Here is a 25,502-nt window from a genome sequence, read left to right as displayed (position 1 = left end):
ACTGTTGAATATTCTAATGGGCATACTTGTTTCTCTTCAAATAAAAATCCTTCCACAATTGATTTGGTTCTAACGACCTTAGGCGAGCATTGTAGTCAATTAGTTACTCATGCGGACCTTGATTCAGACCACCTTCCAGTAACATTTTCTTTATCCCAATGTCCTATTGAAAACCCTTTTAAATTAACTTTCAACTTTCAAAAAGCTGACTGGGAGCGATATAGGAATTTTATTGAACGTAATTTAGATGTAAACGTTCCACTGAATTCAATAGAAGATATTGACTTGGCTGCAGAAAATTTGACAACTTTAATAGTCAATGCTAAAGCCGCTTCAATACCTGAAGTTAAACATGAATTTAATCAACCTTTAACTGATGATGATCTTCAGTTTTTGAAACGACTGAAAAACATTCGTCGACGCCAATATCAACGAACTAGGGATCCTTATTTGAAATTTATTTATTGCGACCTTCAAAAAGAGATCAAACGTCGTTTAAATTTTATTCGTAATATAAATTTTGCAAAAGCAGTAGAGGACTTAAAACCTTACTCAAAGTTATTTCGGAAATTAACTAAAATTCTGAAAAAAACCAGAAGCCTACTTTGAAAGATGGAGATAAACTTCTTTTAACTAACGCAGAAAAAGCTCAAAAATTATCCCTACAATTTGTGTCTGCTCATGATTTTAATTTAAACGTTGTAAGTCCAATTGATGCTCAAATTTCCCTTGAATTTGATGATATTCTTTCTATGCAAAATGTATTTGAAAGTTCTTGTGAGACAAATATTGATGAATTTCAATTGATATTCAAAAAAATTAAAAATATGAAAGCCCCGGGGGAAGATGGAATTTTCTATATTCATATTTAAAAGTTGCCTGAAAGCACTTTACATTTTTAAGTAAAAATCTTCAATAAATGTTTTCACTTGGCATATTTTCCAAATAAATGGAAAAATGCCAAAGTAACTCCAATTTTGAAACCTGGAAAAAATGCTTCAGAGCCTTCAAGTTATCGACCAATTAGTTTGCTTCCTTCTTTAAGTAAACTATTTGAGAGAGTTATTTTGAATAGAATGATGATCCACATTAATCAGAATTCTATTTTCCCTGATGAACAATTTGGTTTTCGTCATGGACATTCTACTACACATCAACTTTTGAGTGTAACTAATATGATTAACGCTAGCAAATCTGAAGGTTATTCAACTGGTGTTGCTCTTCTTGATATTGAAAAAGCTTTTGACAGTGTTTGGCACAAAGTTTTAGTAGCTAAATTAGCTCGATTTGATTTTCCTGTATATCTCACCAAAATCATTCAAAACTATTTGACTAGCCGAACCTTACAAGTAAGCTATCAAAATTTATGCTCTAAAAGGACACCCATTAGAGCTGGTGTCCCTCAGAGCAGTATACATGGGCCAATTTTATACCTACAATATTTTTACTTCTGATCTTCCTGATGTACCAGAAGGAAAAGGTAGGAGATTATTTGCTGATGACACTTTGCTTTCAGCCAAAGGTCAAAATTTAAATTCCTTTTTGAGTTACTTGAAAATGTGGAAAATTTCTCCTAACGCTTCCAAAACTCAACTTATTTTATTTCCCCATTAGCCAAGAGCAATTTTTTGAAACCTAATGAAAATCATTCCATAACTTTTAATGGGATTTCATCAGAATGGTCTGATCACATGAAGTACTTGGGACTTACACTTGATCGGAATCTTACTTTTAAAGATCACATTGAAGATATTCAATCTAAATGTAATAACTACACTAAATCTCTTTATTCTTTCCTCTACAGGAAATCTCGACTCTGCCTGAGGAATAAGATGCTGATAAAGCATGGATCACTACAAATCTGGACGCGTTAAAACGGGTCTATCTCGGAGCTATGTAAACGAAAAAAAATGTTTTAAAATCAAAATGTAGGGTTTTTATTGCACTTCAAAGGAAAAATAAGAAAAAAAATATTTCGATGTTTTTTTGATAAATTTTCGAACTTTTCGTCTAAAACCACTCATCGAATTTTGGACACCCTATTCACTGACCTCAGCGGCCATTTTGTTCCACAATCTCTTCATCTCTGTTGCTCTCCGAGTCGTCCTACCATTCTTCTTCATCTTCTGCATGACAATTGCCCAAAATTTTTCGATAGGGCAGAATTGAGGGCAGTTGAGTGGGTTGTATCCTTTTCAACAAAATCCACCCGTTGGCCGAATACCACTGTAGCACCTCCTAGCTGTAGTGGCAGCATGCCAAATCTGGCAAAAACTTCACTGGTCTTTTGTGAGATCTATTGTACGAAATAAAAAACATTTTTAAGGCACTACTCCTTGTACATTTCGGAGTCCATGGTCTTGTTTTTCACAAAAACCGGGGTTTTTCGTCCGCAGCTGCAAATACCTTGCCAGATCAAACACTTTCTTGCCAACTTATCGGCAAAAACGAATTTGAACTTGGCGGGGACATCACCCCTACCAGTGCAGTGCACCACTGCAGTGGCTATATAAAATTTTTGGTCAGGAAGCTACCCAAAATCCATCTTCGCGTACGTTTCGTCATCCATGAGGATGCATCCGTCGTACTTCGTTGGAATCTTGTTGTATAACTTCCGGGCACGTCCTTTGGCTACTAACTTCTGCTTCAATGTCCGGTTTGGTTGCTTACTGGCCCGATAGGATCGTATTCCTTAGCGGAGACTTATCCTTCTGACGGTGTACCGGTCGACGTTGAATTTCTTGGCGATGTCGTAGTCCGACTACCCTGTGTTTGCCTTGATCGTTCTCAACACCTTCAAATGCAGTTTCTGATTCTTAGGTCCACTATAACGCTTGGTATGAACCTGCCGATCGATAGTATGCATCTCATGGAAACGTTTGAGAACGCTGCACACGGTTGATTTGAGCATTTTTAACGATTTCGCGATTTTTTTAACCCGACCACGTCGGTTTTTAACGTGAGTGTTCAAAATTTATTTTCGTCACGCGGCTTTCATCACGTGTAACTTTTTTGAAACAAAACGAATCGTAATGAAATTTTCAGTACTGATAGAGGAAACATTTCCGAACAAAGTACTGTCAAAACATTCCAGATCCAACAACTAGGAGCGCAATGGTATAATAAACAGTGCGTCCAGATTCATGGTGATCCATGCTTTATACAAACAGGTGTTCCGACCAGCGATAATTTATGTAGTTCCGATTTGGTCTAGCTGCTGCCCGACGAGGAAGAAAACCATCCAGAGGATTCAGAACAAGGTTCTGAAAATTATTTTGCGGCTTCCACCTTGGCACAGCACCGAAGATCTTCATCGAATTGCGGGCATTGAATCGATTGAGAAGATGGCCAACAAAATCTTCTCTAGCTTCAGAGGCAAATCGATGCAGTCTTCCATCGTAGAGATTCGTTCTCTTTATAATTAGTTTAATTTTAGGATAATTTTTATTTTTAAGTTTCAAATATTTTTGCCATTACAGGATGTTCTCCTAGTTAACTATAGGGCTCTGAACAGTTCATTATTGAACTGAACACCTAATTTAATGTAATATTGTAATATAAATGTAATGATGAATTGATACAAATAAAGACATATTAAAAAAAAAATTAATAAGCATTACTCTTATCAAGCCCATTTAGAGTGATGTTCATCAAAATTGGTATAAAACGATTTTTGGCATAGTTAGATTATTTGTTGTTTTGCAATACTTCTCCAATTATTGTAAAAGGAGGCTCGCATCCCAAAGAATTTATTTTCAGAATTCCTTCCTTATATAAATTTTAGCACAAGACATAGGAGGGTATTTGGGTACGAGGAATATTTCTCCCTCCTTCTAGAGGAAGTTAGAAAGAGGGTAGGTGGGCTCTCATACACTCGTATGCATAACTTGAGAACTAATCGAACCAAATTTGAAATGGGATGCTAAATACAAGAAATATGATTGTTTGTCAATTCTCCCTCCCCTTCCCATTCATCCATACGTAAAATTGTAAGGGACAGGAGGGCTCTCAACTGAGCTAACTTGGAGGTCTGGAGTTGAATTCTTGGGCGGAGAATTATCATTTCATTCTACTCAAATTCTTAAAATTTATTTTGCTTTTTGTGGGAAATTAACCCTAACCCGCTCTCGAGTGTCATTATGACACTATTGGAAGTTTGGCGGCACAATAGCTGCATATTTGCACGAATCGAAAATTAAGTTAAGTATTGAAAATATACATCACAATGAAAATTTCTTATGAAATGCTGTGTTTATCATGATTAGTGAAGTATTTCTTAGAACAACTCAACTAGAAATCTTAAGATCCTGACTTTTCGCTTATAAATTAAAATGGACAATAGATGAAATATGTAATTTTTCACAGAAAAGAGCATGCACAATTTATAGTTGCAACCAAAGTCAAGTAACTTGTAACAAATTAGCGGTGTTTATTGTGTTTGATGAGTTTTTGGTGATGTCGGGGTTTTTCCAACATGAGTTTTGAATATTTTATGAGTTTTCCAACTATTTTTGAAAAGTGTAATGATTTAGATATTGTTTAAATTATGAAAAGGAAAAATAGCTCTTTTCATCTGTTCGATGAACCGAATTTTCGGCCTATCGGAAGTTTGGCTTTTCTTATTATGAATTTGGCATAGATTTTGAATTCACTGCATTTCTTCAAAACAAATACTTGAAAAAATACAACATTTACCATATTTTTACCAGATCCTGCAACAAGATTCCACAACTGGTTCCCCGCCCAAAACTTTAGCGAACACCATAATCGATTGTTTCTCACAATTCCTCTTCCTGCGTGTTATTTAGTTTGACCTTATATCATCGAAAAGTTTATCTGCCGAGAAGAAAACTTTCAAACATGTCGCTCTACGGGGGTCATCACACACGTATTTATCATCTTTGTTTGGTTTACTACATCTAGGCTCATTCCACTCACCCAAAGGGACCGGTATAACTTATATTTGACTGCGCCTCCAAAAAACGTAACCGAGAAATCCATAAACTTACTGCTTACTTCCGCTACAACTCCCAACAAAACGCAAGCAATGTTTTCCCATTTCCGTTTTCCTTGAAACTTTTTGTGCACAACCGGGGGCATAGTTTTGTAGGACTTTTGCCGATGATGGCCACGCCGCGTCCTCTCCCGTCTTGCCCAACTGACACTGATTCCATTCGATGGGAAATGAACTGGAGCGTGATTATGTTAATGTTGAAACTTTTCGCGAATTACGATCTACATCAGATGTGATGTTTTAGCCGCTGAACTCTGACGGTCGCCTAATGTATCGCATACAGATTGCAATTTACTTATTATGTTCAGTATGCTATGATCCAAATGATACTTATAATGAAATGTTAAAACAAATTGAACGGTATTTTTTACAGTAAATAACCCATATGTTTGATGTTTGACAAACTTTATTTGAGTAGATCCATCTAATTTGATAAATTAGACAAACTTTTACCTAATGGTTTGAGTGAGGAATACAAAATCCACAATGAGCAGATCAATTTCTGAATCCTCCAACCACAACTTTTCCAAAGAACTGAAGAACAGAATAATAAGAAAGGACGAAGAGCAGAAAAAAATTCACAGTTCCGAAACAGTTGCGGAAAATTCTCATGCATGTATTCATGGGAAAATTGTGCCGGCACTTTGGCTACACTTTTAGATGCGATTATCGCCAGCACTTCGCTTATCGCCCTCGGAAAGTTTGTCCGGTAATTTGTTTGAGCTTTTGCTCAAGATGTTCTGAATGTGTAACAACGGGATGTGGAGCAGTAGAAGCGACATTAAGTTTACTCACTTTTTATTTTTCTTTCTTTACTCACTTAATCTCAGAAGAAATATTATTGATTTACAAAATTGTATCACAACATCGATCATTAGCTCACCTGATTTCCATCGTACGTCCAGGATCCGAACTTCATGAAGCAGGTTTGCTGATCGAATGGGAAGTATCGGACGTCGATTTCGCACGATGACTTGAAGATGGCCGGTGGGGTCCAAATCACTTTGCCAGTGTAGTGCAGAATTGCCTTCGTCAACGTTGTGACCACATATTCGCCATCAGCGCTGTAAAACAGAAAAGATTTATAATTATTTGTCTGACCAATGGTGCGTCAACTTTCATAAAATCGCAGAAAAACACCGAAACTCGGAGTTTTGTATCTCGTGAACGACTGCATAAAATTCTATAAGGTTGTTTTTTTTTGAGTTTTTTCAAGTGTCTTGTTCAATTTATGTTTACAATTATTTCTTAATCTGGAACACGGGCAAATTCCAACATGTCAATTTTTGTTCATTGCATTGAATCATTTAAGAAGGGGGTTCTCCTTCAAAACCAAAATAAAATACAACAAAACTCGAACATTTATCAAGTGGTTTTATCAAATTTCGAACACAAACATAACACAACTACAGCTTTTCTTAAAGTACACGATGATATCAATGCTATTGCTGACAAAAAAGGTATTGCGTTACTGATGATGTTAGATGTATCCAAGACATTTGTTCGGGGTTTTCATGTCAAACTATTAAGAAAACTTTCATCTAAATTCAACTTCTCGGGCGGAGCTGTAATCTTGATGCAGTCATACTTGTCTGGTAGATCGCAGATTGTTAACGAGAATGAAGGCTGTTCAAACCATGATGAATCTAGTATGGTGGTCTCACATGCCAAATCGCACGTTCAGCCATATTGAAAAACAGTTTTGACAGCTGGCTGAAGTGTTTACGAAAAAGGGGGTCCAGGGATGCCAGGTGTTTGAGATAAACAATCTGAGAAATCAAAAAAAAAATTGGTGTATGTCTGTGCACAAGCTTATCGTAGACCAAAAATCAAAAGATTGAAATCCAAATTGTGAAGCAGCTTCTTTATCTCGATGAAGATCGGATGTTAGTGCAGGAGGGTCAACCGCTCGGGCGATGGAATGTAATGCCTCGTCATGTTACCATCCGATTCAATGACTTTCTGCTGCTTCTAGACAGCTCTTGGAAGAAAAAAGTGTTGAATAAGCAGAAATTTGTCATGAGTAATGCAAAATCAATGTTACCCACCGCTACCGACAAAGCTGGTACCGTCGTTCACAGGTCCAACGTATTCCAGCTTTGCTTACCAGCCTGGAGCTCAGCCGGAAGTTTTTTTTTCGATTCTATCAATCATATTTGCAAAAATCAAGGCAAAATCTTCGTCTTAGCCATATCTAGATGATTGGCAAAACTTGGTGTTTTACAAAAAAATCAGAGCGTCTACTTTTTGCCTAAGTGAGACCACCATATCTAGATTCATCATGGTTCAGACCCTAGTCCTGTAGTATCTGGTATACTTCAGGGCTATGTTTTGGGTCCTTTTTTATTTTTCTTGTTTGTCCACGATTTGCCATCATTATCAGCCACAGGCGATGATGGCCAACTATATCTTTGCTCATCTACCAGCTCGTTTGGAGAAATGCTGAATGACGATTTGGCGCACATTCAAGTTTGGTCCAACTCTAATATGCTTCCAATCAACGCTGTAAAGTCCAACGTGATGTTTATTTTTCGTAATCTGACGATTTCAGACCTTCCACCTTATTGGATCGACAAATGTTTCGTATGTTGATAGCCAAATTACAAATACACGTTGTTCAAGACCCCCCAATCGACAGTGCGTTGGATATGGTAGACCATTGGTAGAGCCTCTTCTATAATGAGACAGATTATGCCGGAGTTTCATACAACATTATTGAAAATATGGCAGAGCTGGAACAATTTATAGACGATTTTCGTCATTTGGAATAAGTTTTGATTTTAATAAATTGTTTATTGCCCTGAAAGACCTCTTCTCATTTAATATAAGGGGAGAATAGGTTTTTCTTCTACATTACATAAAATACAGCATAATTTTAATAATTTTCAAGTGACTTCTTAAAGTTTAATACCTACGCTGATTTTTACATGACTGCTGAGACCGACCGACTCCCTTTCTATCTTTTCTCACTCTTGTTTCTTTTTCCGAAGACGGCGTCTGTCCTTTCTGAAATTTATCTGTAAACTGACGCTTAGTTCTATCTGAATCGCATTCTTCCTCTTCTCTTTATTTTTTTACTTCATCTCTCTTTTATTTCCTCATCGTTTATCGACGTTAACGACCTGTCAGTCGTTTGACCTGTCAGACTTTTTGATATGATATGAAAGTGTTGCCACATAGAAAGAGACAGAGCAGGCCTTGGTTTTTGTTAATTTTGGTATGCAGAAATATGGTTTGAGTTTTAATTGAAGCCTTGTCGAATAAATGTCTGGTCTGTAAATATATAATTCATGGTGCAATCCTATTCGGGAAGTGAATTAAATCTATCAAATCCATGTGTGAAATGGAGTATCAATCGAATTTTCAAATGGACACGAGCATGCAATGACCTTGCAGTGAATTGTTGAGAGGAGAAGCCAAAATGGCGTCTTAGAAATGGGCTCTAAATATGCCTTATGGTAACGGGAATACTCTGTCTCAGTGAATAAATCCAAAACATCGTGGAAAATTTGCAGGAAACCTGGAAATTTTTCCGGATTAGATGGTGGTTTAGCTCTTGGCGAGCGAGATGTTTGACATATGCTGTAAGAGAAAACAGTTTAATTTTCTTATGTGAACATTATCATTTGAAGAAATTTGATAAACTGAAGGATAGTCCGAATAATTGAGACTTTTTGTGAAATTTTTCTGTGCTTATTCGCGAAAAAACCATAGGTGCTGTGCGGTTTGCCTTTTGATTGAGGATGAAGTGTAAAAATTTAGTGAAAAGTGGTCTGATAACTTCTATTTTAAAAATAAAAACTCGATTCAATTTGAAATTTTTCTCCATTGATCGACGCGAGTGGGTTTTTTTTCATAAATTGCTGTTTCATTTTTCATGAGGAGATGCATATGAATAGCCGTTGCCTGGAGAAAATTTTGTGGTACTTGTACTGGTTGCTCCGTCTCGCTCGCATCAGCATGTTTCTTATTGACCAGTTTTGACGAATGGATGGAACACGCAATGGCAAGATAAGTATTATTTTTCTCCACTTTTGATGAACTATAATGAATGACAGTGATACAGAAGTAAAAGAAAATGGGAGAAATTTTTTTAATGTTACATAATTCGGAAACTTCAGATGATTTTCTTTGGACTTTTTCCGGAGCAGAGTAGATAATTGAGTAGACAAATTTGGTTAATCAGAATATTTTCAACTGATGTCAATCTTATGATTAGAAAAGGGTACCTGCACTGCACAGTGGTGCAGAACATCAATCTAGCTGTACGAAATTAATAGCGCCCAGGGATGAAGAGATAGACATTTGATGTCTTCAGCAACACTGTTCAGTTTTACAAGGAGCATATTCTAGTATCAAAATTTTTGCCGAGGGGTCCACCGATAGCGAGATAAAAATGCTAACTTCTTTGTTTTTCAAATTAGGACTTAAATGTCTTCAACAAAGTTGTTTATCTGATCAAAATATTTAAGTTTGTTGAATATGTCAAAGTCCTATCACATCACTCTCTGGAGTTACAGTCAAAGTAAAAAAAATCTCTTAAAAAACCAGTTTTTTAAACCTGACACTTTGTAGATTGGATAAAATGGTTTGCTGTCTTTGAAACAAAGTTGTAACAAGCCACGATCTACATTTGTCTCATACATTATGATGGGTTTAGAAGTTGCTGAAGCTCTATAGAAAGCATTTAGTGTATTTTATTGGCAATTTTGGAAGGCTCATCCATCGAAAAGTGCACATTTTCGCAACATCCCCTTTTTTGTGATTATTGTTGATGATAAGCAGAACCATTTCCATTTGAAATTAGCGCGGAAATCGGTGGAACTAGTAGAGATTTGAATGATTGAAAATACACATTTTATGTAAAAATTACCTATTTTACTTATAGAAAAAACGTTAAAACATTTAATTGAGTGTTGCAGTTTTCTTTTATATATTTTGTTTTATTAAATGACATTTAAATTCGATTTTTCAAATCATTTAAATCCCAAAAAAAATGAATGAAACTTATCTATTAAATTTGGTAGAGCACTAAATTAGTATTTGATTAATAGAATTTTGCCATTACAATATAACTGCTATAACTGGTTCCAAATAACTGTATCCAAGTAACGTAACCAATCTTACAAGCAATTCGCTTTTGTTATTTCGTTGAGTCATAAGTTTTAATCGAATTTAAATGCATTTTAATAAAACAAAATATATGAAAGAAAACTGCAACATTTTATTAATCAATTAAATTTTTTAACGTTTTTTTCTATAAGTAAAATAGGTAATTTTTACATAAAATGTGTATTTTCCATCATTCAAATCTCTACTAGTTCCACCGATTTCCGCGCTAATTTCAGATGAAAATGGTTCCGCTCATCATCAACAATAATCACAAAAAAAGGGATGTTGCGAAAATGAGCACTTTTCGATGGATGAGCCTTCCAAAATTGCCAAAAAAATACACTAAGGCGGCATCCATAAATTACGTAACGCAAAAAATGCACTTTTTTGACCCCCTCCCCCCCGTATGTCACAAATCGTCACGTTTCGACATACCCCCCTATAAAAATTACGTAACGCTGATATTTACCCCCCCCCCATCTTTTCATGTTTTTGAATAATGGTTTTCGATGGTAAGAAAAGATTTTAATATAAAATTTATTATCGTTCTTCAAAACGGAATTGATATCTATCCAAATCGCTTCTTAGTACTCATTGATGATAACTCTCTGATAAAATAAAATGATTGTCTTATTACTAGTTGTTCTGTGCTTGTTAACTGATGATCTATCTTGTTGAAATTATTTTGTTCAAGGAGCAAACTAAATTAAACAATTATGTAAAATATACTCCACTAAGTAATATTCGTCGGAATAATAAAAATTGTATTTTTTAATTAATTGAGAAAAAATAGTAAAATTTCCGTCATAAGGTTGAATTGAGTTCTTGAGCGTAAATGTACATATCTAATATTCGGTTGGATATCCACTATTCCCAATACACAGTTTAAGGAGTCTATCTCAGAAACATTAAAAAGGGAGGTTACAAACCAGTTTAATCATGTTGAGGCTTACAAATTTGAAGCTGATCATTCTGCAAAAATTGCATGATATCAAAATAGCTGCGATTAAACTGAAATTTTTAGGGAAAAATCGTTACGTAACGATGAACATACCTCCCCCCCTCCCCTATGTCACAATTAGTAACGCACGAGCTTACTCCCTCCCCCCCCCCTAGGAGCGTTACGTAATTTATGGATGCCCCCTAAATGCTTTCTATAGAGCTTCAGCAACTTCTAAACCCATCATAATGTATGAGACAAATGTAGATCGTGGCTTGTTACAACTTTGTTTCAAAGACAGCAAACCATTTTATCCAATCTACAAAGTGTCAGGTTTAAAAAACTGGTTTTTAAAGAGATTTTTTTTACTTTGACTGTAACTCAAGAGAGTGATGTGATAGGACTTTGACATATTCAACAAACTTATGTATTTTGATCAGATAAACAACTTTGTCGAAGACATTTAAGCCCTAATTTGAAAAACAAAGAAGTTAGCATTTTTATCTCGCTATCGGTGGACCCCTCGGCAAAAATTTTGATACTAGAATATGCTCCTTGTAAAACTGAACAATGTTGCTGAAGACATCAAATGTCTATCTCTTCATCCCTGGGCGCTATTAATTTCGTACAGCTAGATTGATGTTCAGCACCACTGTGCACTGTTAGCTAGGGTTTCAGTGATGTATCAAGTTATAGTGTTAAAAAATAAGAGAAGAAAGTTTCAGTAGCATTATGAAAAATCATTAATTTATGCACAATGCAGTCAAAAAAGAATGAAAATAAACATTGTGCTTGCTCGTTGACTTAAGTCGATTTCCAGGATTCATGGAACGATGTTGTTCTCTCTATTTTTTTCCTTTTTCTCCAGTTTGCGTTATCTTGCTCCGTGGAATACAGCAGTTCTCAATCTAAGAACAGCTAAACAGTAAAAAAGTTTATTTTTAATATTTTAATCTTGTTTTAATAGACAGGTGTCACTTATTTGGAATATTTCTTTATCAAAATTACCATTTCAACATAGTTTTTAGATGATGTTCCATAGAGTTCAAAAATGAAAATGAAGCATTTGATATGAAATTATTAGTAGCTGAATTATTTATTTATTTATTTATTTTTATCAGGACCTTGTTTGACATTCGGTCCCTCGCTTTTTCCTTGTTACAAAGTAATACTATTTTTTTAATATAATTGAATGGATTTTAAATATTCTGAGCGCTGATGTGGTCTAGTGGATAGGCTGGCGCGAGTCTGGTAACCCAGGCGTACTGGGTTCGATTCTCGGTATCGGCAAGAAAAACTTTTGGGTTTGAATCCCATAAGTTGCCGATAGGTAAGATGTGTTTTATTGTATCAATAATTATATATTTCAGAGGGAATGCATCTGGGGTAAATCTGAAGAGACTATTGCAAGCGGAGTGGATTGCCAACCATTGTAGGTCTCTGAAGGTTCGATGCCTTCTCTCGACGAACCATCGGCCGTGGAAGCCTGAGAAGCAATTCGAAGGCCAAGCCACACAGACATAGGCTGGACCTTGCTACCGATGGGGGAACCATACAAATTCAAAATTCATTTTCAGCATAAATATTATAAGTTGGTATATTCCAGTTTCCAGTCCCCCCGAATACACTCAAATGTTTAATTCTTACTAAGTTTTTATGAATTTTAAATTTATTATTTTAATTTTTACACATTTTGATTTATTTTGATTTTGATCACGAAATCAAACTGAGGCAAAGAGTTGAATTGCACTGATGAGTTTCCAAAAACGATCTTAGTCAGTTATCACAACCTACATATCAAATTAAAAATTTAAAGGAGCAGAAAGGAAATTCACTTCACCCACTGACAAAACTTGAATATTTTGTATATCTCCGTATGAGTTTTCTTCGATGTTTGATAGAAGTATCTTTAATCTAAAGGGTCGTTTTTTGAAACACATTAGTGTATCAGGAACAAGAATTAGGAAAACAAGTTAGTTTAAAGAAATCTAAACACTTTTTTCATTTACTTTTAAACTTTTTTTCACTGCCTCAAAGTTAGAAACAAGAGTTCCTTAAGAAAAATCTAGGAGCATAGGAGGTGTAGGAAAACTTGATCGAACCATTCACCAAAATGGATCCTGATCTATAACCTTTCCCCTTCTTCTGGCCCTTGCACAAAACTGATGGCCTCGATCAATCACGGAGTAGCAACCATTGGCGAGGTAGAATTGGTTCTGCTTAGCCACGCCAGCGATCATGGAATATGAAGTGCGTAAGTTGAACAAATTCTAATCAAATATTTTATCTGAAGTTTTGAATGAACTATCATATTTAAGCACTTCAAGTTCAATGATTTAATGTTGATATGAGTAGTCAACTAAGCTAAGCTAAGCTGATATGAAAGTGTTGCCACATATTCAATCTAAATTCTCTAGTTCATTATATTCACTTTATCAACTATATTATTCACATTATTTATCCTCATTTTATTTCCTACAATGACATGACTTCTTACTTTTAAAAACGTAGTGTTCATTCATAGTAACACAGGACACCATTTCATTAACTTTCGAATGATTTTTAATGAAATTTGGCATAATAAGACAATTTATTGCATTGAAATACATCTTTCGTTAGTTCATCGGAAGTTTGCTTTACAAAATAATAGCACAGAGAACAGACGTACAAGCTCGAACAAAAAATTTCAAAAAAGTGTGTAAAATTTCAAAGGCAGACATCCAAAAAATATGTTGAAAATTGACTTTAAACAGTGGCACCTATTGCGCCGTTCAAAAGTTACAAATCAAATTTTCAAGTGTACAGTTTTCGGAAAGGCGTAATCGTATATATGAACTCATAATTAAACTAATGCCGCTGGAAATTTTACACAAGTTTCGTGGGCTAGCTTGTACGTCTGTTCTCTGTGATAATAGTGAGATACGACAAAATCTGAAACATTTTCCTAGGATAGCCTCAAAATTTATACATCTACGAGTTTGATAATTCGGTATCGATTTTAGCAAAGGGTGAATGCGCCAACACAGCGTATACTTGTTTCGAGACAATCGCGTTTAAAGGTAGGCAGTTTCATAAGCTGCCAGCAAAAATGTTGTTTTGTTTTCTTCATATCTCGAACACAAATCATCCATTTGAGTCAGATGAATCGATTTGCTTACATTTGGCGCAAGACCCCATTTTGAAAATCGATATCGTAGTGTGTAACGAACTAGCCTATAGTAAACAAATAAACGAAATGTCACGATTGGAATTTTAGATTTTCTCTCAGTGTCATTCCAATCGAGCAAAACCAAGCAGTTAAAGGCAGCCTTACAGCAGGGTTGCAAGCTAATTATTTCAAAAGGGATCAGACTGCTCTTTTTTATATGTAGTCTCTTTAGTAGAGTGGGATGAATCTGAACATCTTTTGGTCTATTTCTATGATAATTCTGAAAAATGCTGCTCTTCTAGCACCCGTTTTGTTTCAGATGGTGTATTTTGTTGTATTCAAACAAACTTAATCAATGAAAATGAACCAAAATGTTGAAAGGGTTTGTTCGGGCTCGGCCGATGGGTGGGGGTCCCACCAAATTGAGTGTATAGTAGAGTTACCATATCTCGCAATGCTAAAAAGAGTACAATGTAAAAAAAAATCGAAAAGAGATAAAAACCTTAAAAAAAACAGAGCTGCCGATATGTTGGAGTAATAGGTATGACTAAGCATTGCCTGCTTTTTCAAGAAAAATGGGAAAAGATTGCAAGAAAAATGCCCGGATTTCTCCAAAATCCAAACCAAAACTTCATTTTTTAACACAATGTATGATTTTTTTAAGCTTTTTCATTCAAATACACCTGCAAACAATTTTTGGAAATGTCAAATTTGAATAAAATACCGCTGATGTGACTCAATAAAGAATTATTTTGCATGTGTTCATTTTTCACTTCTTGAATTTACATGGGAAAAGCCTGGGTTTTCGATATTGCCCGGTTTTTCAAATGAAAACTTTAAAATAAAATGTCTGAATTTTGCCAGGTTTTCGATTCCATAGCCCATTGATGACTTCTTCTGTGATCGATAAGTTTTTCCTCCGACCTTCTTCAATAGATTATTAAATTACCGAAATTCGTAGGTTTGTTGATCGAAAATCGCCATGTTTTAAGTTATGGGTAAAAAGCAACAAGCAAACTGAAACGTGTATTTCTGACAGAAACGACATTGCACAAAAGTATTTAGCTATGAAGCGCTTATGTTATGTTGAAACACAACTCAGGGAAGAATTACGCGTCAAGTTTTTAATTCAGCTTTTCTTTCGAAATCTTGCAGGGTTTGCATTTTGCAGGGTGGGGTCAAATATCTGACCCCACAAGACAAATGATTCTATGATTATTTGAGATTCCTCCCTTCTTCCAGTGAGGAGAATGGAAGAGGGAAAGAGAGATCTGTTACAATTTTTCAAATAACTCAAGTACTAATCAAGCAAATGGAATCAAATTTGGCATGGGATGGTATAAGGGTACGAGAAATATTTCAAGGTATATTTGGCACCCCTCCCTCCTTTCAGTGGGGTGATAGAAAGGAAACATAGGCTCCCTTACAATTTTTCGCATAACTGTAAAATTAATCGTGGAAATGGAATCAAATTTGACATGGCATGTTATTTGGATACGAGAAAAGTATGTTGTATGTAAATGTTCATATGAATTTTCGGGACTCATCCTTTTTTTCCATTGGGGGAAATCGGAAGAAGGGGGGAGGGGCTCCTTCACAATTGAGGCGCTTAGGATCAGTGGAAGGTAAGTGCCGAAATGATGATTTCGATTGTAACCGTTGTTACAAAACGCATTAGATGTTTTTTCAGCGTTGCTTAATGTTTGATGTAAACTGTAGTGTATTTTGTAAATTGTTTAGGAAAATAGGGATTTTTTTTATTATATTAGCTAGTTTTACTTTAATTTCAAAAAAATATACAAAAACAGAATTTGTTAAATTTAAGCAGGCGGGCTTCAAAATAAGGCGTTCATAGTACCACGAACAGGCAGGGGTGGTCCTCCATCTTGGGTGGCATAATCGGAGGTTGGCATAAGAGTAAAGAAGGGGGAAATGACTCAGCTTCCGTTATGAGTCATTTCCATCTTGGCGTTTGTGTGTTAATGTTGTGAGTGTTCAAAAATAAGTTCGTTTTTTTTTTTGTATGTGGCCTTTAGTGTCGATCTTTTGGATCATTCAGGTAATGATAACATTTATGATCGATATGGTTGTCCTCTAACCGCAGAATGGTTGATTTATAGGACCTTTTGATCTTGGATCAATTTTTCACCCGTGAATACTCACACCACACACGAGTCGGTCTAGTCAGTCCTAGACTGGCTATGTCTAACCCGTAAAGGACTCGCACTCTCTGGTTCCGAGGAACCATCAACGCAAAGGAGAGTTGTCTCAGGCACAAGTGCCTTAATTCCTAAGGAGACCCCCTCTCGGCGCGACCAATACGGCCTTGCTGTGGTCCGCCGATTGCATCAAAGAGGGAAGACGCCATCGCCAACCATCCTCAGAGCTCAACATCCTCCAAGTTGTGCCCAAATCAGCCACGTTCCCACCCATCCAGAACCCGAAAATCATCGAGAGCAGAGCTACAGCCAGAATCCGGTAAGCGCGCCAACGAAAACCGTCGACGGTACTATTGAACCCCATAAAAGCTCGTGAAGTACCCCTGAACCACACCACACACCCACACCCACACTTAATTGAATAAAAACCAAGCATCTTAAAAATCAATCTTTAAAGTTCATTTGTTTAGCAAGAAATACCACAGCTTACTCCGCGTTCCCTCCGGGTACCCAGTAGTAGGCCGACCCTGAGACACAGTTCAGGGGTCTCCCGCTGCTGAGTTAGATTTCCGGGAGTGTTGGACCAGTAGGTTTTACGATAAAACGGGCCTAAAAGTTTTTTTTTCTAAATCAAAATTATCGAATCACTTTTCCTACTCAATTTTCTATGGAGTGTGTCTCAAGAGGTCTAACATGAAAAACCAAAATTTTTGCGATATTTATGTTAGAACAGCGAACTACTTTTTTGATATTTTTCACTTGCACCCTTCTGATCCCAAAAATGACACTTGCACCCCTCTGACTCTAAAGAATATGATAGCATCCTTTTGGAACCTGTATGTAACGAGTATTTTCGTATGATACTAGCTGTTTTGTTTTTGTTCACACATTTAATTTTCTGCGTTCCGGGCTACAAATTTCCATGCAACTCGTAATGAACCAGGTTTGCAAGTTCCACTATTCCAATTTCCAGAATTTGTTGAAAATTTCCAATCTCTCTTTCTCCTTAAAGGATACACAAGGATACCTGCATATGTGTTCATTCATTGGAATTAACTGTTTAGTTGGTCGCTTTTTCCGGTAGAACCAACGTACGCTTCCCCTTGGTTTCGTAGCATTTCCGCAAGATGAGTTGCCAGACTGCTTGATTTCGTTGGCATTTTTGGGGTCTTGATGAATGGCCAGTTGACTCATTAGAAGTGGACTCATTCTCGATAGCAACTGCAGCAGCAGCAACTTCTGATTCTCCAGGAGAACTGTGGATGTTTAATTTTTCTTTTTTTTTTGTCTAATTCTATCAGGCCCCTTTCCTAAAATGTTATGTAAATATTCCTCAAAAGACTTTATATTATTTTTTGTGAACTACCTGTCGACAACGACTCATCTGAATCTTCCTAAGTTTCAGTTTGTTCCAAGCGATAGTATGTGACATCATGATCAGAGCCTGTCGAAAAATCAGAATCCTCTGGCCATTCATCCGAGAAATTTTTTCTTTGATATATTTGCCAAAAAATTATTGATAAGTGCGCTTCGTGTCTGCCTTTTATCCTTATTAGCATAAACTAAATTTGCCCTAAAAGAAACAAACATTTTAGAACTTTTCGTATACATAACAATGAGATTTTTCATGCCGAGGAAGTTTCACCTGAATCTGGGGACTTTGGATTGTACTGGTCAGAACCAGTAGAAAATCCTTAAAAGTCGGAGCTACTACTACTACTACTTGTTTTCAACTGACAAAAATGTATACGTTCTAATGAATTCAGCCTAAAACGTGTTAGTGAAAAACGAAACTGGGTTTTCATTAATACGTTTTTTAAATAATAGCTTAAAAATATCGAAATATTTTTTTTTAACTGTGTCTTCTACAGAATGTAAATCTTTAATCTTTAATTTAATAGAAATAAGGCTGTGCCAAACACCGAAATTGGCTGGATATCCAAATACGGCAAAACGCATCATTTCTCATCATAACTGACAACCCGTGCAGGATATGAGAAGGCAATGCAAATCTTGCCGTGCTTAAAAATGTCCAAACTTGATTCCAACTACCGTAAGATGAAAATGATGGGAATAGAAATAGACCAAGAAAAATGATTATGATCTCATGGGAGAACTATTCCCTTCATTCCGATAGACATCGACACTCAACCAGTATAATATTCATACGCCAGATTGGTCTCCTGTAGTAGAATGTTATTAATACATGGGTCCCGGAGAGGCACAAGATGTGGGTTCAAGTCCTACCGGGAGACAAGGAGAATTTTTTTCGCATGTTTTTCAACATCGATTTTCTCTTATCGAGTCCCTGAAATTTCATCTAACACAGTTGGATTCATTTCTCTACTAAAAAAGTTAATCTTTACTTTAAAGATCAAAACAGTTTTCTCAGTTTTGATAAAAAATCATTTGCATCCCTCTGATCCCAAGCGCCTCAATTATTTGCTCAATTCGAAAACTTTTCAGGCAAATGGAATTAAATTTGACATCTGATTGTTTTTTTGTTTTTTTTATAGCGGCCCACCACACTCCCCCACACCAAAAGGCTCAATTGAGCCTCCTGGTAATGGACGCTACTGTTCTCAGCATGTCTGGCAGCAAAAGGCATTAAAAAGTTATACGCGAGCAAAATTTAATTCATACTGAGAACGCAATAATAGGTTATTTAATGCGGGGAAATGTGACGATACTAATTAAACTAACTGACACCATGAATCTCAATGGAAAGAGATTTCCTTTTAAGAGATTCATGTTAAAATTATATTTTACTATTCTTTACAACAACAATAAAACAAATTTACAAAAAAAAAAATAAAATTAATAAGATTTTAAATGTTATACTAAATTTTACATAAATTATCGCTACAAAAAATTTAAAAATAGGTACTTAAGACTAACTTTGTTCGACTTTTTTTAACGACTTAATTTAGTTTTGAATATTTGGAGTAACTTGTTTTTGAACATGGAACGAGAATTGGTTTCTTTTAATTCGTTAGGTAAGGAGTTATATTTTGTAGGACCAATGAAAGAAATCCTTTTCTGACCTAAACTAGTAGATGATCGACATCGTTGTAATTGATTTAAATGGCGAGTATTATGTGTTCTTATTGCAGTCGAGAAATGAATATTTCGGATGATCGTTGTTGAGTGTAAACTATCAAAGACGTACATTATAGTTTGAAATACGAGTAGAGAAGATAAGGGCATAATGGCCACCTTAAAAAAACGCTTATGTAACCATAAAGACCAGCTATAATATGTGAATTACATCATTGTTTCGTGTTCAGACACTCAAATGATCTATTGCCTAATTGGATGAAACTTGAAAAAGTAGATAAAAATGTTCAAAAATGCATTTTAAAATGTTTTGTCGAAATCTGAAAACCAGTAACTGTAGGGGCATAATGAGAATCTCCTTGGGGCAGTATTAGCACCCTTTATCGGGGCACGATGAGCGTTTTCTGCCGGGGAATCTAGCAGCGAATTCGACTCGATGAAGTCAACTGAATAATAGAGCTACATCTTGACTTGTTTCTTCTGACGATTTGTCGGAAAGGTAATCAGTAGACCAATCTCCCTCTTTCACCCGAGCAGTGAGTATGAGTGGATTCCAAGGGATTGAAATCAAGAGAAAATTCCTTCCATTTGAAGTGGTAATGATAAAAATTCCACAACTGTTTCACAAATTGCAACAATCAGAACATTTTCACTCTCTCTGAGCACTGGTTTCTCTCATTTGAACACAAACCTTCTAATTTTCTTTAACAAATTGCCACAAATTACCACAAATACAATCATTGACTGCACGATTTGTGAGATCATTGACGTATTTTCTCCCTTTATTTAAGTTCCCCGGTGGATTCACTTTCATTCGAGTAAAGAATGGAAGCTCCTTGAAATTGAGATAAGTTGAAGTGAGTCAAATAAAAGGAAATTTCAATTTCATTCTTTCCTTTCGATGATTCCGATCCCTGATTCGAACCAAATTTGATACGATAGGATTTTTACGAAAAAAGGGGATTTTTATTAGAAACGCCTTCCCCCTTTAAGCAGTAGGGGATGGGTGGAGGAAAGGTGAGGCGGCTGTCATACAATTATTTTGGCATTGATAGAGAACTTATACATAGGACTATATAGGACATTTTTTGTAAGAGAACTAGTTTGCGTACAGATATATAGTACCGTAAACTGGGGGAACTTTGATCACTTTTTTCATTCATTTTTGAATATTTTGGTAGGGGTTGCTTTTTCGTAATATCTAAAATTTTTAAAACACTTACTGAGGTTAAGAGTATCAAACATGATCATTGATTGTAGTAAATTCAAAAGATATTGGTGGTAATAATTGAATGTTTGTTACAAAACCAGATTTCGAGTTTCGGGGTGACTTTGATCACAGTGGTTTTTAAGTACCGCAACATCTTCAAAATTTTTGTTATGGTGCCAATAAGCACACAAAGCATAAACATTAATAACAGTAATTTCTGTTAGGGCTATACTGAGTTTTTCAACGTTTTTTTATTCAAAAACATTTATAGTCAAAAGATGGACCATGTTGCTGCATACATCTAGGGGTAAAAATTATAGACATTTCTCAATTTTTTTGGCCTTAAAAACAAATAAAATTTTACCTTCATGCAATTCCCTACGTCCTCGCACTGTTCCCATGTATTTTTTTTTCTTCACATTGAACCATTTGATAGGGTTTTAGCCATTTTTACTATACGAGGTTTCTCACAAAAATACACCGTTTTTTTTCAATATAAAAACATTATCACCAAATGACCTTAAAAATAACAATTAAACTAAACCTAAACAAAGAAAAAAGTTGAACTTTCTTATTAAACAACCCATTTGCTCCTAAATGCTTGAATTTGATCAGGAGAGATGTTTGTTTGTGAGCCTTCGAAAAACCAAATATTTTAAGTTTTTAAAATTACATTATTAGTGTTGAATACCGAAACCCCTCGTCGCTACAAAACTCGTTGGTAGGCAGATGCTGTGAGTCGTCGCGACGTCCAACTGTCGATCATCGCCCAACAATAGGTGGAAAACAATGGGTGGGAAATATTTCTCCCCAAAAACGATCGCGACCCGATCTATTGTTAGCAACCGAGCCCCAGCCGAAGTTTGGAGCCCGCCGTTTTGGATCCCGAGCAGCAGTCTGGGTCAACCATCCGAAGATATATACATCGTGTCCGTGCATCCCGTAGTTTAAGTTCAAAACCGCATGTAATTAATTTAAGTTTAATGTAGTAAAAGTTTAAGAACTAAAATACAGCGCAAGTTTGGTTTCCCTTAATACGGTGGATGATTTAAATCCGCGAAATCCGGCAATTTTTAAATCAAAAAGAAGAAGGTGCACAAGTGGAGAAATTTGGCTAAGTCCAGATTCAACCGGTCATTGACCCCGCGCCCGCAAGTTCGGTAAATGTTTATTTTAATTGCGATCCCGGACCTTCGCCGTTCCTGAACTTCCCAACATATGGTCCTTCGAACTGGATATCGGTTGAAGGCACGGGACCAGGATTTTCAACGGAATTTGCGGATAATTTGGAAAGCACGTGCCAAATTTTGTGGATCGTCCGCCATCGCTGCATGCAACAATAGACGTGGTACAACAAAGGAAACAAAGGCTGCTCACACGTGTCGTTTTGGTCAAAGGCTCCCATCTCCAAAATCCAAGGTTTTTCCCTGACCAATACCACCCCGAAGGACTAGGATCTGCATGCAAAGTTCCTGAGTTCCAGTTTACTAAATTTATACAAGGCATGAATAAATTTAGTACATGTGAGTAGCATTCCAAGGTTTCATCATTGTTTGCCTGGTATCACGCTTGGTTTTTATTCCATATCCTACGAAAACGGGTTTCGAGGGCGATCGGTTTGCGACGGACGATTGGTTACTACGCTACGGTTGGCTTACCACGGTTGACATACCAGACTGGATAATCACTACTACTTCATTTCCAAAATCCATTGGTCAAATAAGACCAAGGTCTCCAGGATTGTAGCGAGAACTGTTCCCGATTAAAAACATAAAAATACAAGGCCCGAATTTAATCGGGAGCAGGTTAGTAGCTCTCCAATACCCACTGCGGTGCCACAAGGTGCTTCTCTTGTGTTTATTTCCCAAAGTTTGACGCGGATATCCTACCCACGTGGAACACTTCTCACGTGAATATTGGTCGTTGGTGACACGGAAGCCGGTTAAATATCCAAACCAGGTTCGCAACAGTCCTATTGCATGCTAAAGTGCATGAAGGGCATTTTTCGGAAGACAAGGTCGAGTTTGAGGTCACTTCGTAGCAGCGTTCGTGAAGATTCAGCAAAAAGGCATTCTTTTTGTTGGATCAAGGTTAGTACCTGTCCAAGCTTCCAGTTGAGCCTAGGAGGTGCTCCTTTTGGTTTTTTTTCTTTCTCTTCTGGTCCAGGAATTCATCGGATAAGGTACCATGCCTCAACGTACCTTGAAATCGTCGCTGCTGCGTTTGCGAAACCTGATGACGTCATTCCAAGGAATTTACACGTACATGCAGAACTACGACGACCAGCGGGACGCGCGTGAGCTGGCATCGCGGTTGGAAAGGTTAGACTCTCTGTGGGAGAAGATCGATGAGGCAATGGCGGAAGTTGAGGAACAGTCGGAGGAGGAGGAGGAAGAGAGGTATGTGAAAGAGCGTTTGGATTTCTAGAATAAATTTTTTGAGCTGAAAGGTTTTCTCCAATCCAAAATGCGGGAATATCCCGTATCGAGTGCATCCCTGCCGGTTAACGAGTCGAATTTCGCCGCAACTTCCCATCCGCACGTTAAATTGCCTTTGATCAGTCTGCCTAAGTTTTCCGGAAACATCGAAGAGTGGTTGTCATTCCGAGATCTGTATTTGTCCCTTATTCATCACTCTGAGGATCTACCTGTGATTGAAAAGTATCATTATCTTCGGAGTCAACTAGAAGGCGAAGCCCTCTCTGTTATATCATCACTTGCGTTAACCCAAGCTGTAGCAGTCGCTCGTTTGAAAATTTTAGAACATAAGATCCAATTCTCGAAATCGACCAAACTATATTGGATCCGCCTTAATGTACTCTCTGTTTGATTCCTTTTTCAATCCGATCAACCGATTGGTCGATTTGTGGCTCAGGATGGCTCGCTTTACAGTCGATTTCGACAATGGTTCGAAAAGTTTTGAAAAGAGACGGATAGGACCAAAGAAAGTATGTAAAACGCGCCGCTCGCTAGATTCGTAAGTTTCCCGAAGATTTCTAAAGAATGCTCGGGAAATGACGTACTTCCGCTAAGGTTGTAGGTCCGAGGTCATTGGCCCTGAACTGAGGATACACGCTGCAGTTCACTTTGATCTCGGCAGTTATCGCGAGTGGAAGTCAGTTGATCGCGTTTAGAATTCTTTTTAAAAAAACTTAGAGTTTTGAAACGGTAATATAAGTGGCGAATATTAAGATTCCGAAGCTTATTTCATTTATTTTTATTTCCCAGCTAGTGCCAATATAGCTGGTAAGAATAGGGCTAGATTAACAGTGCGTGTTTTTAACTAAAATCCAGGTAAAGTCGTGCTAAATCTTGAACCATTCACCGTGCGTGTGCTAACCATTATGCCGTATGGCCATACATAGTTTCGCCCTACAATCAGCTAACGAGGCCTTCCACTATACGTCAACCGGAATTGCCGAAGATCAGCGGAAGAACCAACGGGACGCCAGCGACAGCCGCCACCCACGCTATCGTTCACGCCACGGTTCAAACCATCCGACCAACATCCAATTCTGCCAAGCTACCAGGGGAGCAGAATCAGCCAGCAGCATTTGTTCTGCCAGCCATCCGTCTACGTCACACTCCATCCCAGCTTACCATCAATCACCGAGAGCGAATCGCCGCCGGTCGGCTACGTCATCGTTCGATCAGCCGAGAGCCGGAGTCGTAAGCAGGGTTGCCAACTATTTTTCAGAAAAGTCTGGAAGATTTTTAAAAAATGTCTGGAAATTTCTGCAAATGTCTGGAAACCTAAGTTTTGAAGGTGGCGACCTTTTTTTTTTGGTCCCCAGATCTCAATGTTACAATAGTATATTTCTGTCACTATATCAGTCACGTGCTCTGTCTGAGTATCAATTTAACATACATCCTCAAAGCATTTGCCAAGGTTTCGAACCCTTATTGAATTCATAGTTCATAGGTTCTACTAATCATTTTCTCAGGGTGGCCACTCGAAATCCATTTTGGATTTCCCGCATTTTTCCCGACTTTTTCCCGCATGTTAACATGAAATTCCCGATTTTGTAAAACAGGAAACAAAACAAAAATCCGAATATTTATTTTTGAAACCACCTACCTAGACCTAGATTTCTAAGATTTGCCTTTGTTTTTATATTTTTTTTCAAAAATCGTCCTGAATTGCCCGACCATGTAGAAACGTGTGAAGGAAAGTATGGTATTTTTAAGTAAAAAATCATCGTCCTTTGAAACTACTATTTTGAAGATATTTTGCTCAAATTCGACCTTCATATAATTCAATATCAAATAATCAATTTCAAATTGCTTAGCACCTGCTTTGACATGTTTTGTTCCAGATTTCACAGGATCCAAATATCTTTGATAACCAACGCCCTAGCAGCGACAAGTCATCTGATGTCCTTTCAATTCTTTGAGACATTTTGAATTTCAGAGAAACTCCTACCTGAAAAAGACCTCGTAATACCTCATATGGTAATATCATCTGATTGGAAATGATCGATTCAAAACATGAGGGGTATTACAATGGAACAAATATAAGGAAAATGAAATAATCGCTCTTGGTTTTATAATTAAAAACTCTCTGGAGTATTCGACCGAATATTCGTTTGGCCGAATAGTTTAAAAGGTCAATATTCGGTATTTGGCCGTTGGCCAAGTACAAATTTTTTCGTCCATCATGCTTCCTCTCTATGAGCGTCGGATAGAAGCTTCAATTGTTTCGCCTCCTCGGCCGCCTCTCGCTTCCGATTTCCAATAGTTTCTATAACAGATTGTTTTCCTTTTTTTTTTGTTTTAATAGGACTCGACATCTCTCGAGTGAGTATAACGAGCATACTGGATTAACGATTTCGTTACGGTTATTCCCGTTGTTCAATGAAGCAA

The 25,502-nt window shown here is 36.9% G+C and overlaps 1 protein-coding gene across 1 annotated transcript in view; it reads right to left on the bottom strand.

Annotated features, from left to right (window-relative positions):
- Nucleotides 1-25,502, bottom strand: part of LOC129758005 (acetylcholine receptor subunit alpha-like 2) — a 205,091-nt gene that overhangs the window by 88,664 nt on the left and 90,925 nt on the right. Inside the window, exon 4 of the mRNA XM_055755424.1 lies at nt 5,898-6,078. Coding sequence (XP_055611399.1) covers nt 5,898-6,078 — 181 coding nt within the window. The remainder of the gene's footprint in view (nt 1-5,897; nt 6,079-25,502) is intronic.

This window comes from Uranotaenia lowii, chromosome 3 (genome assembly GCF_029784155.1).
Source record: "Uranotaenia lowii strain MFRU-FL chromosome 3, ASM2978415v1, whole genome shotgun sequence".
Classification (NCBI taxonomy): domain Eukaryota; kingdom Metazoa; phylum Arthropoda; class Insecta; order Diptera; family Culicidae; genus Uranotaenia; species Uranotaenia lowii.
The sequence above is the reverse complement of the archived record's forward strand: the minus strand, read 5'-3'. Positions and strand labels throughout refer to the sequence as shown.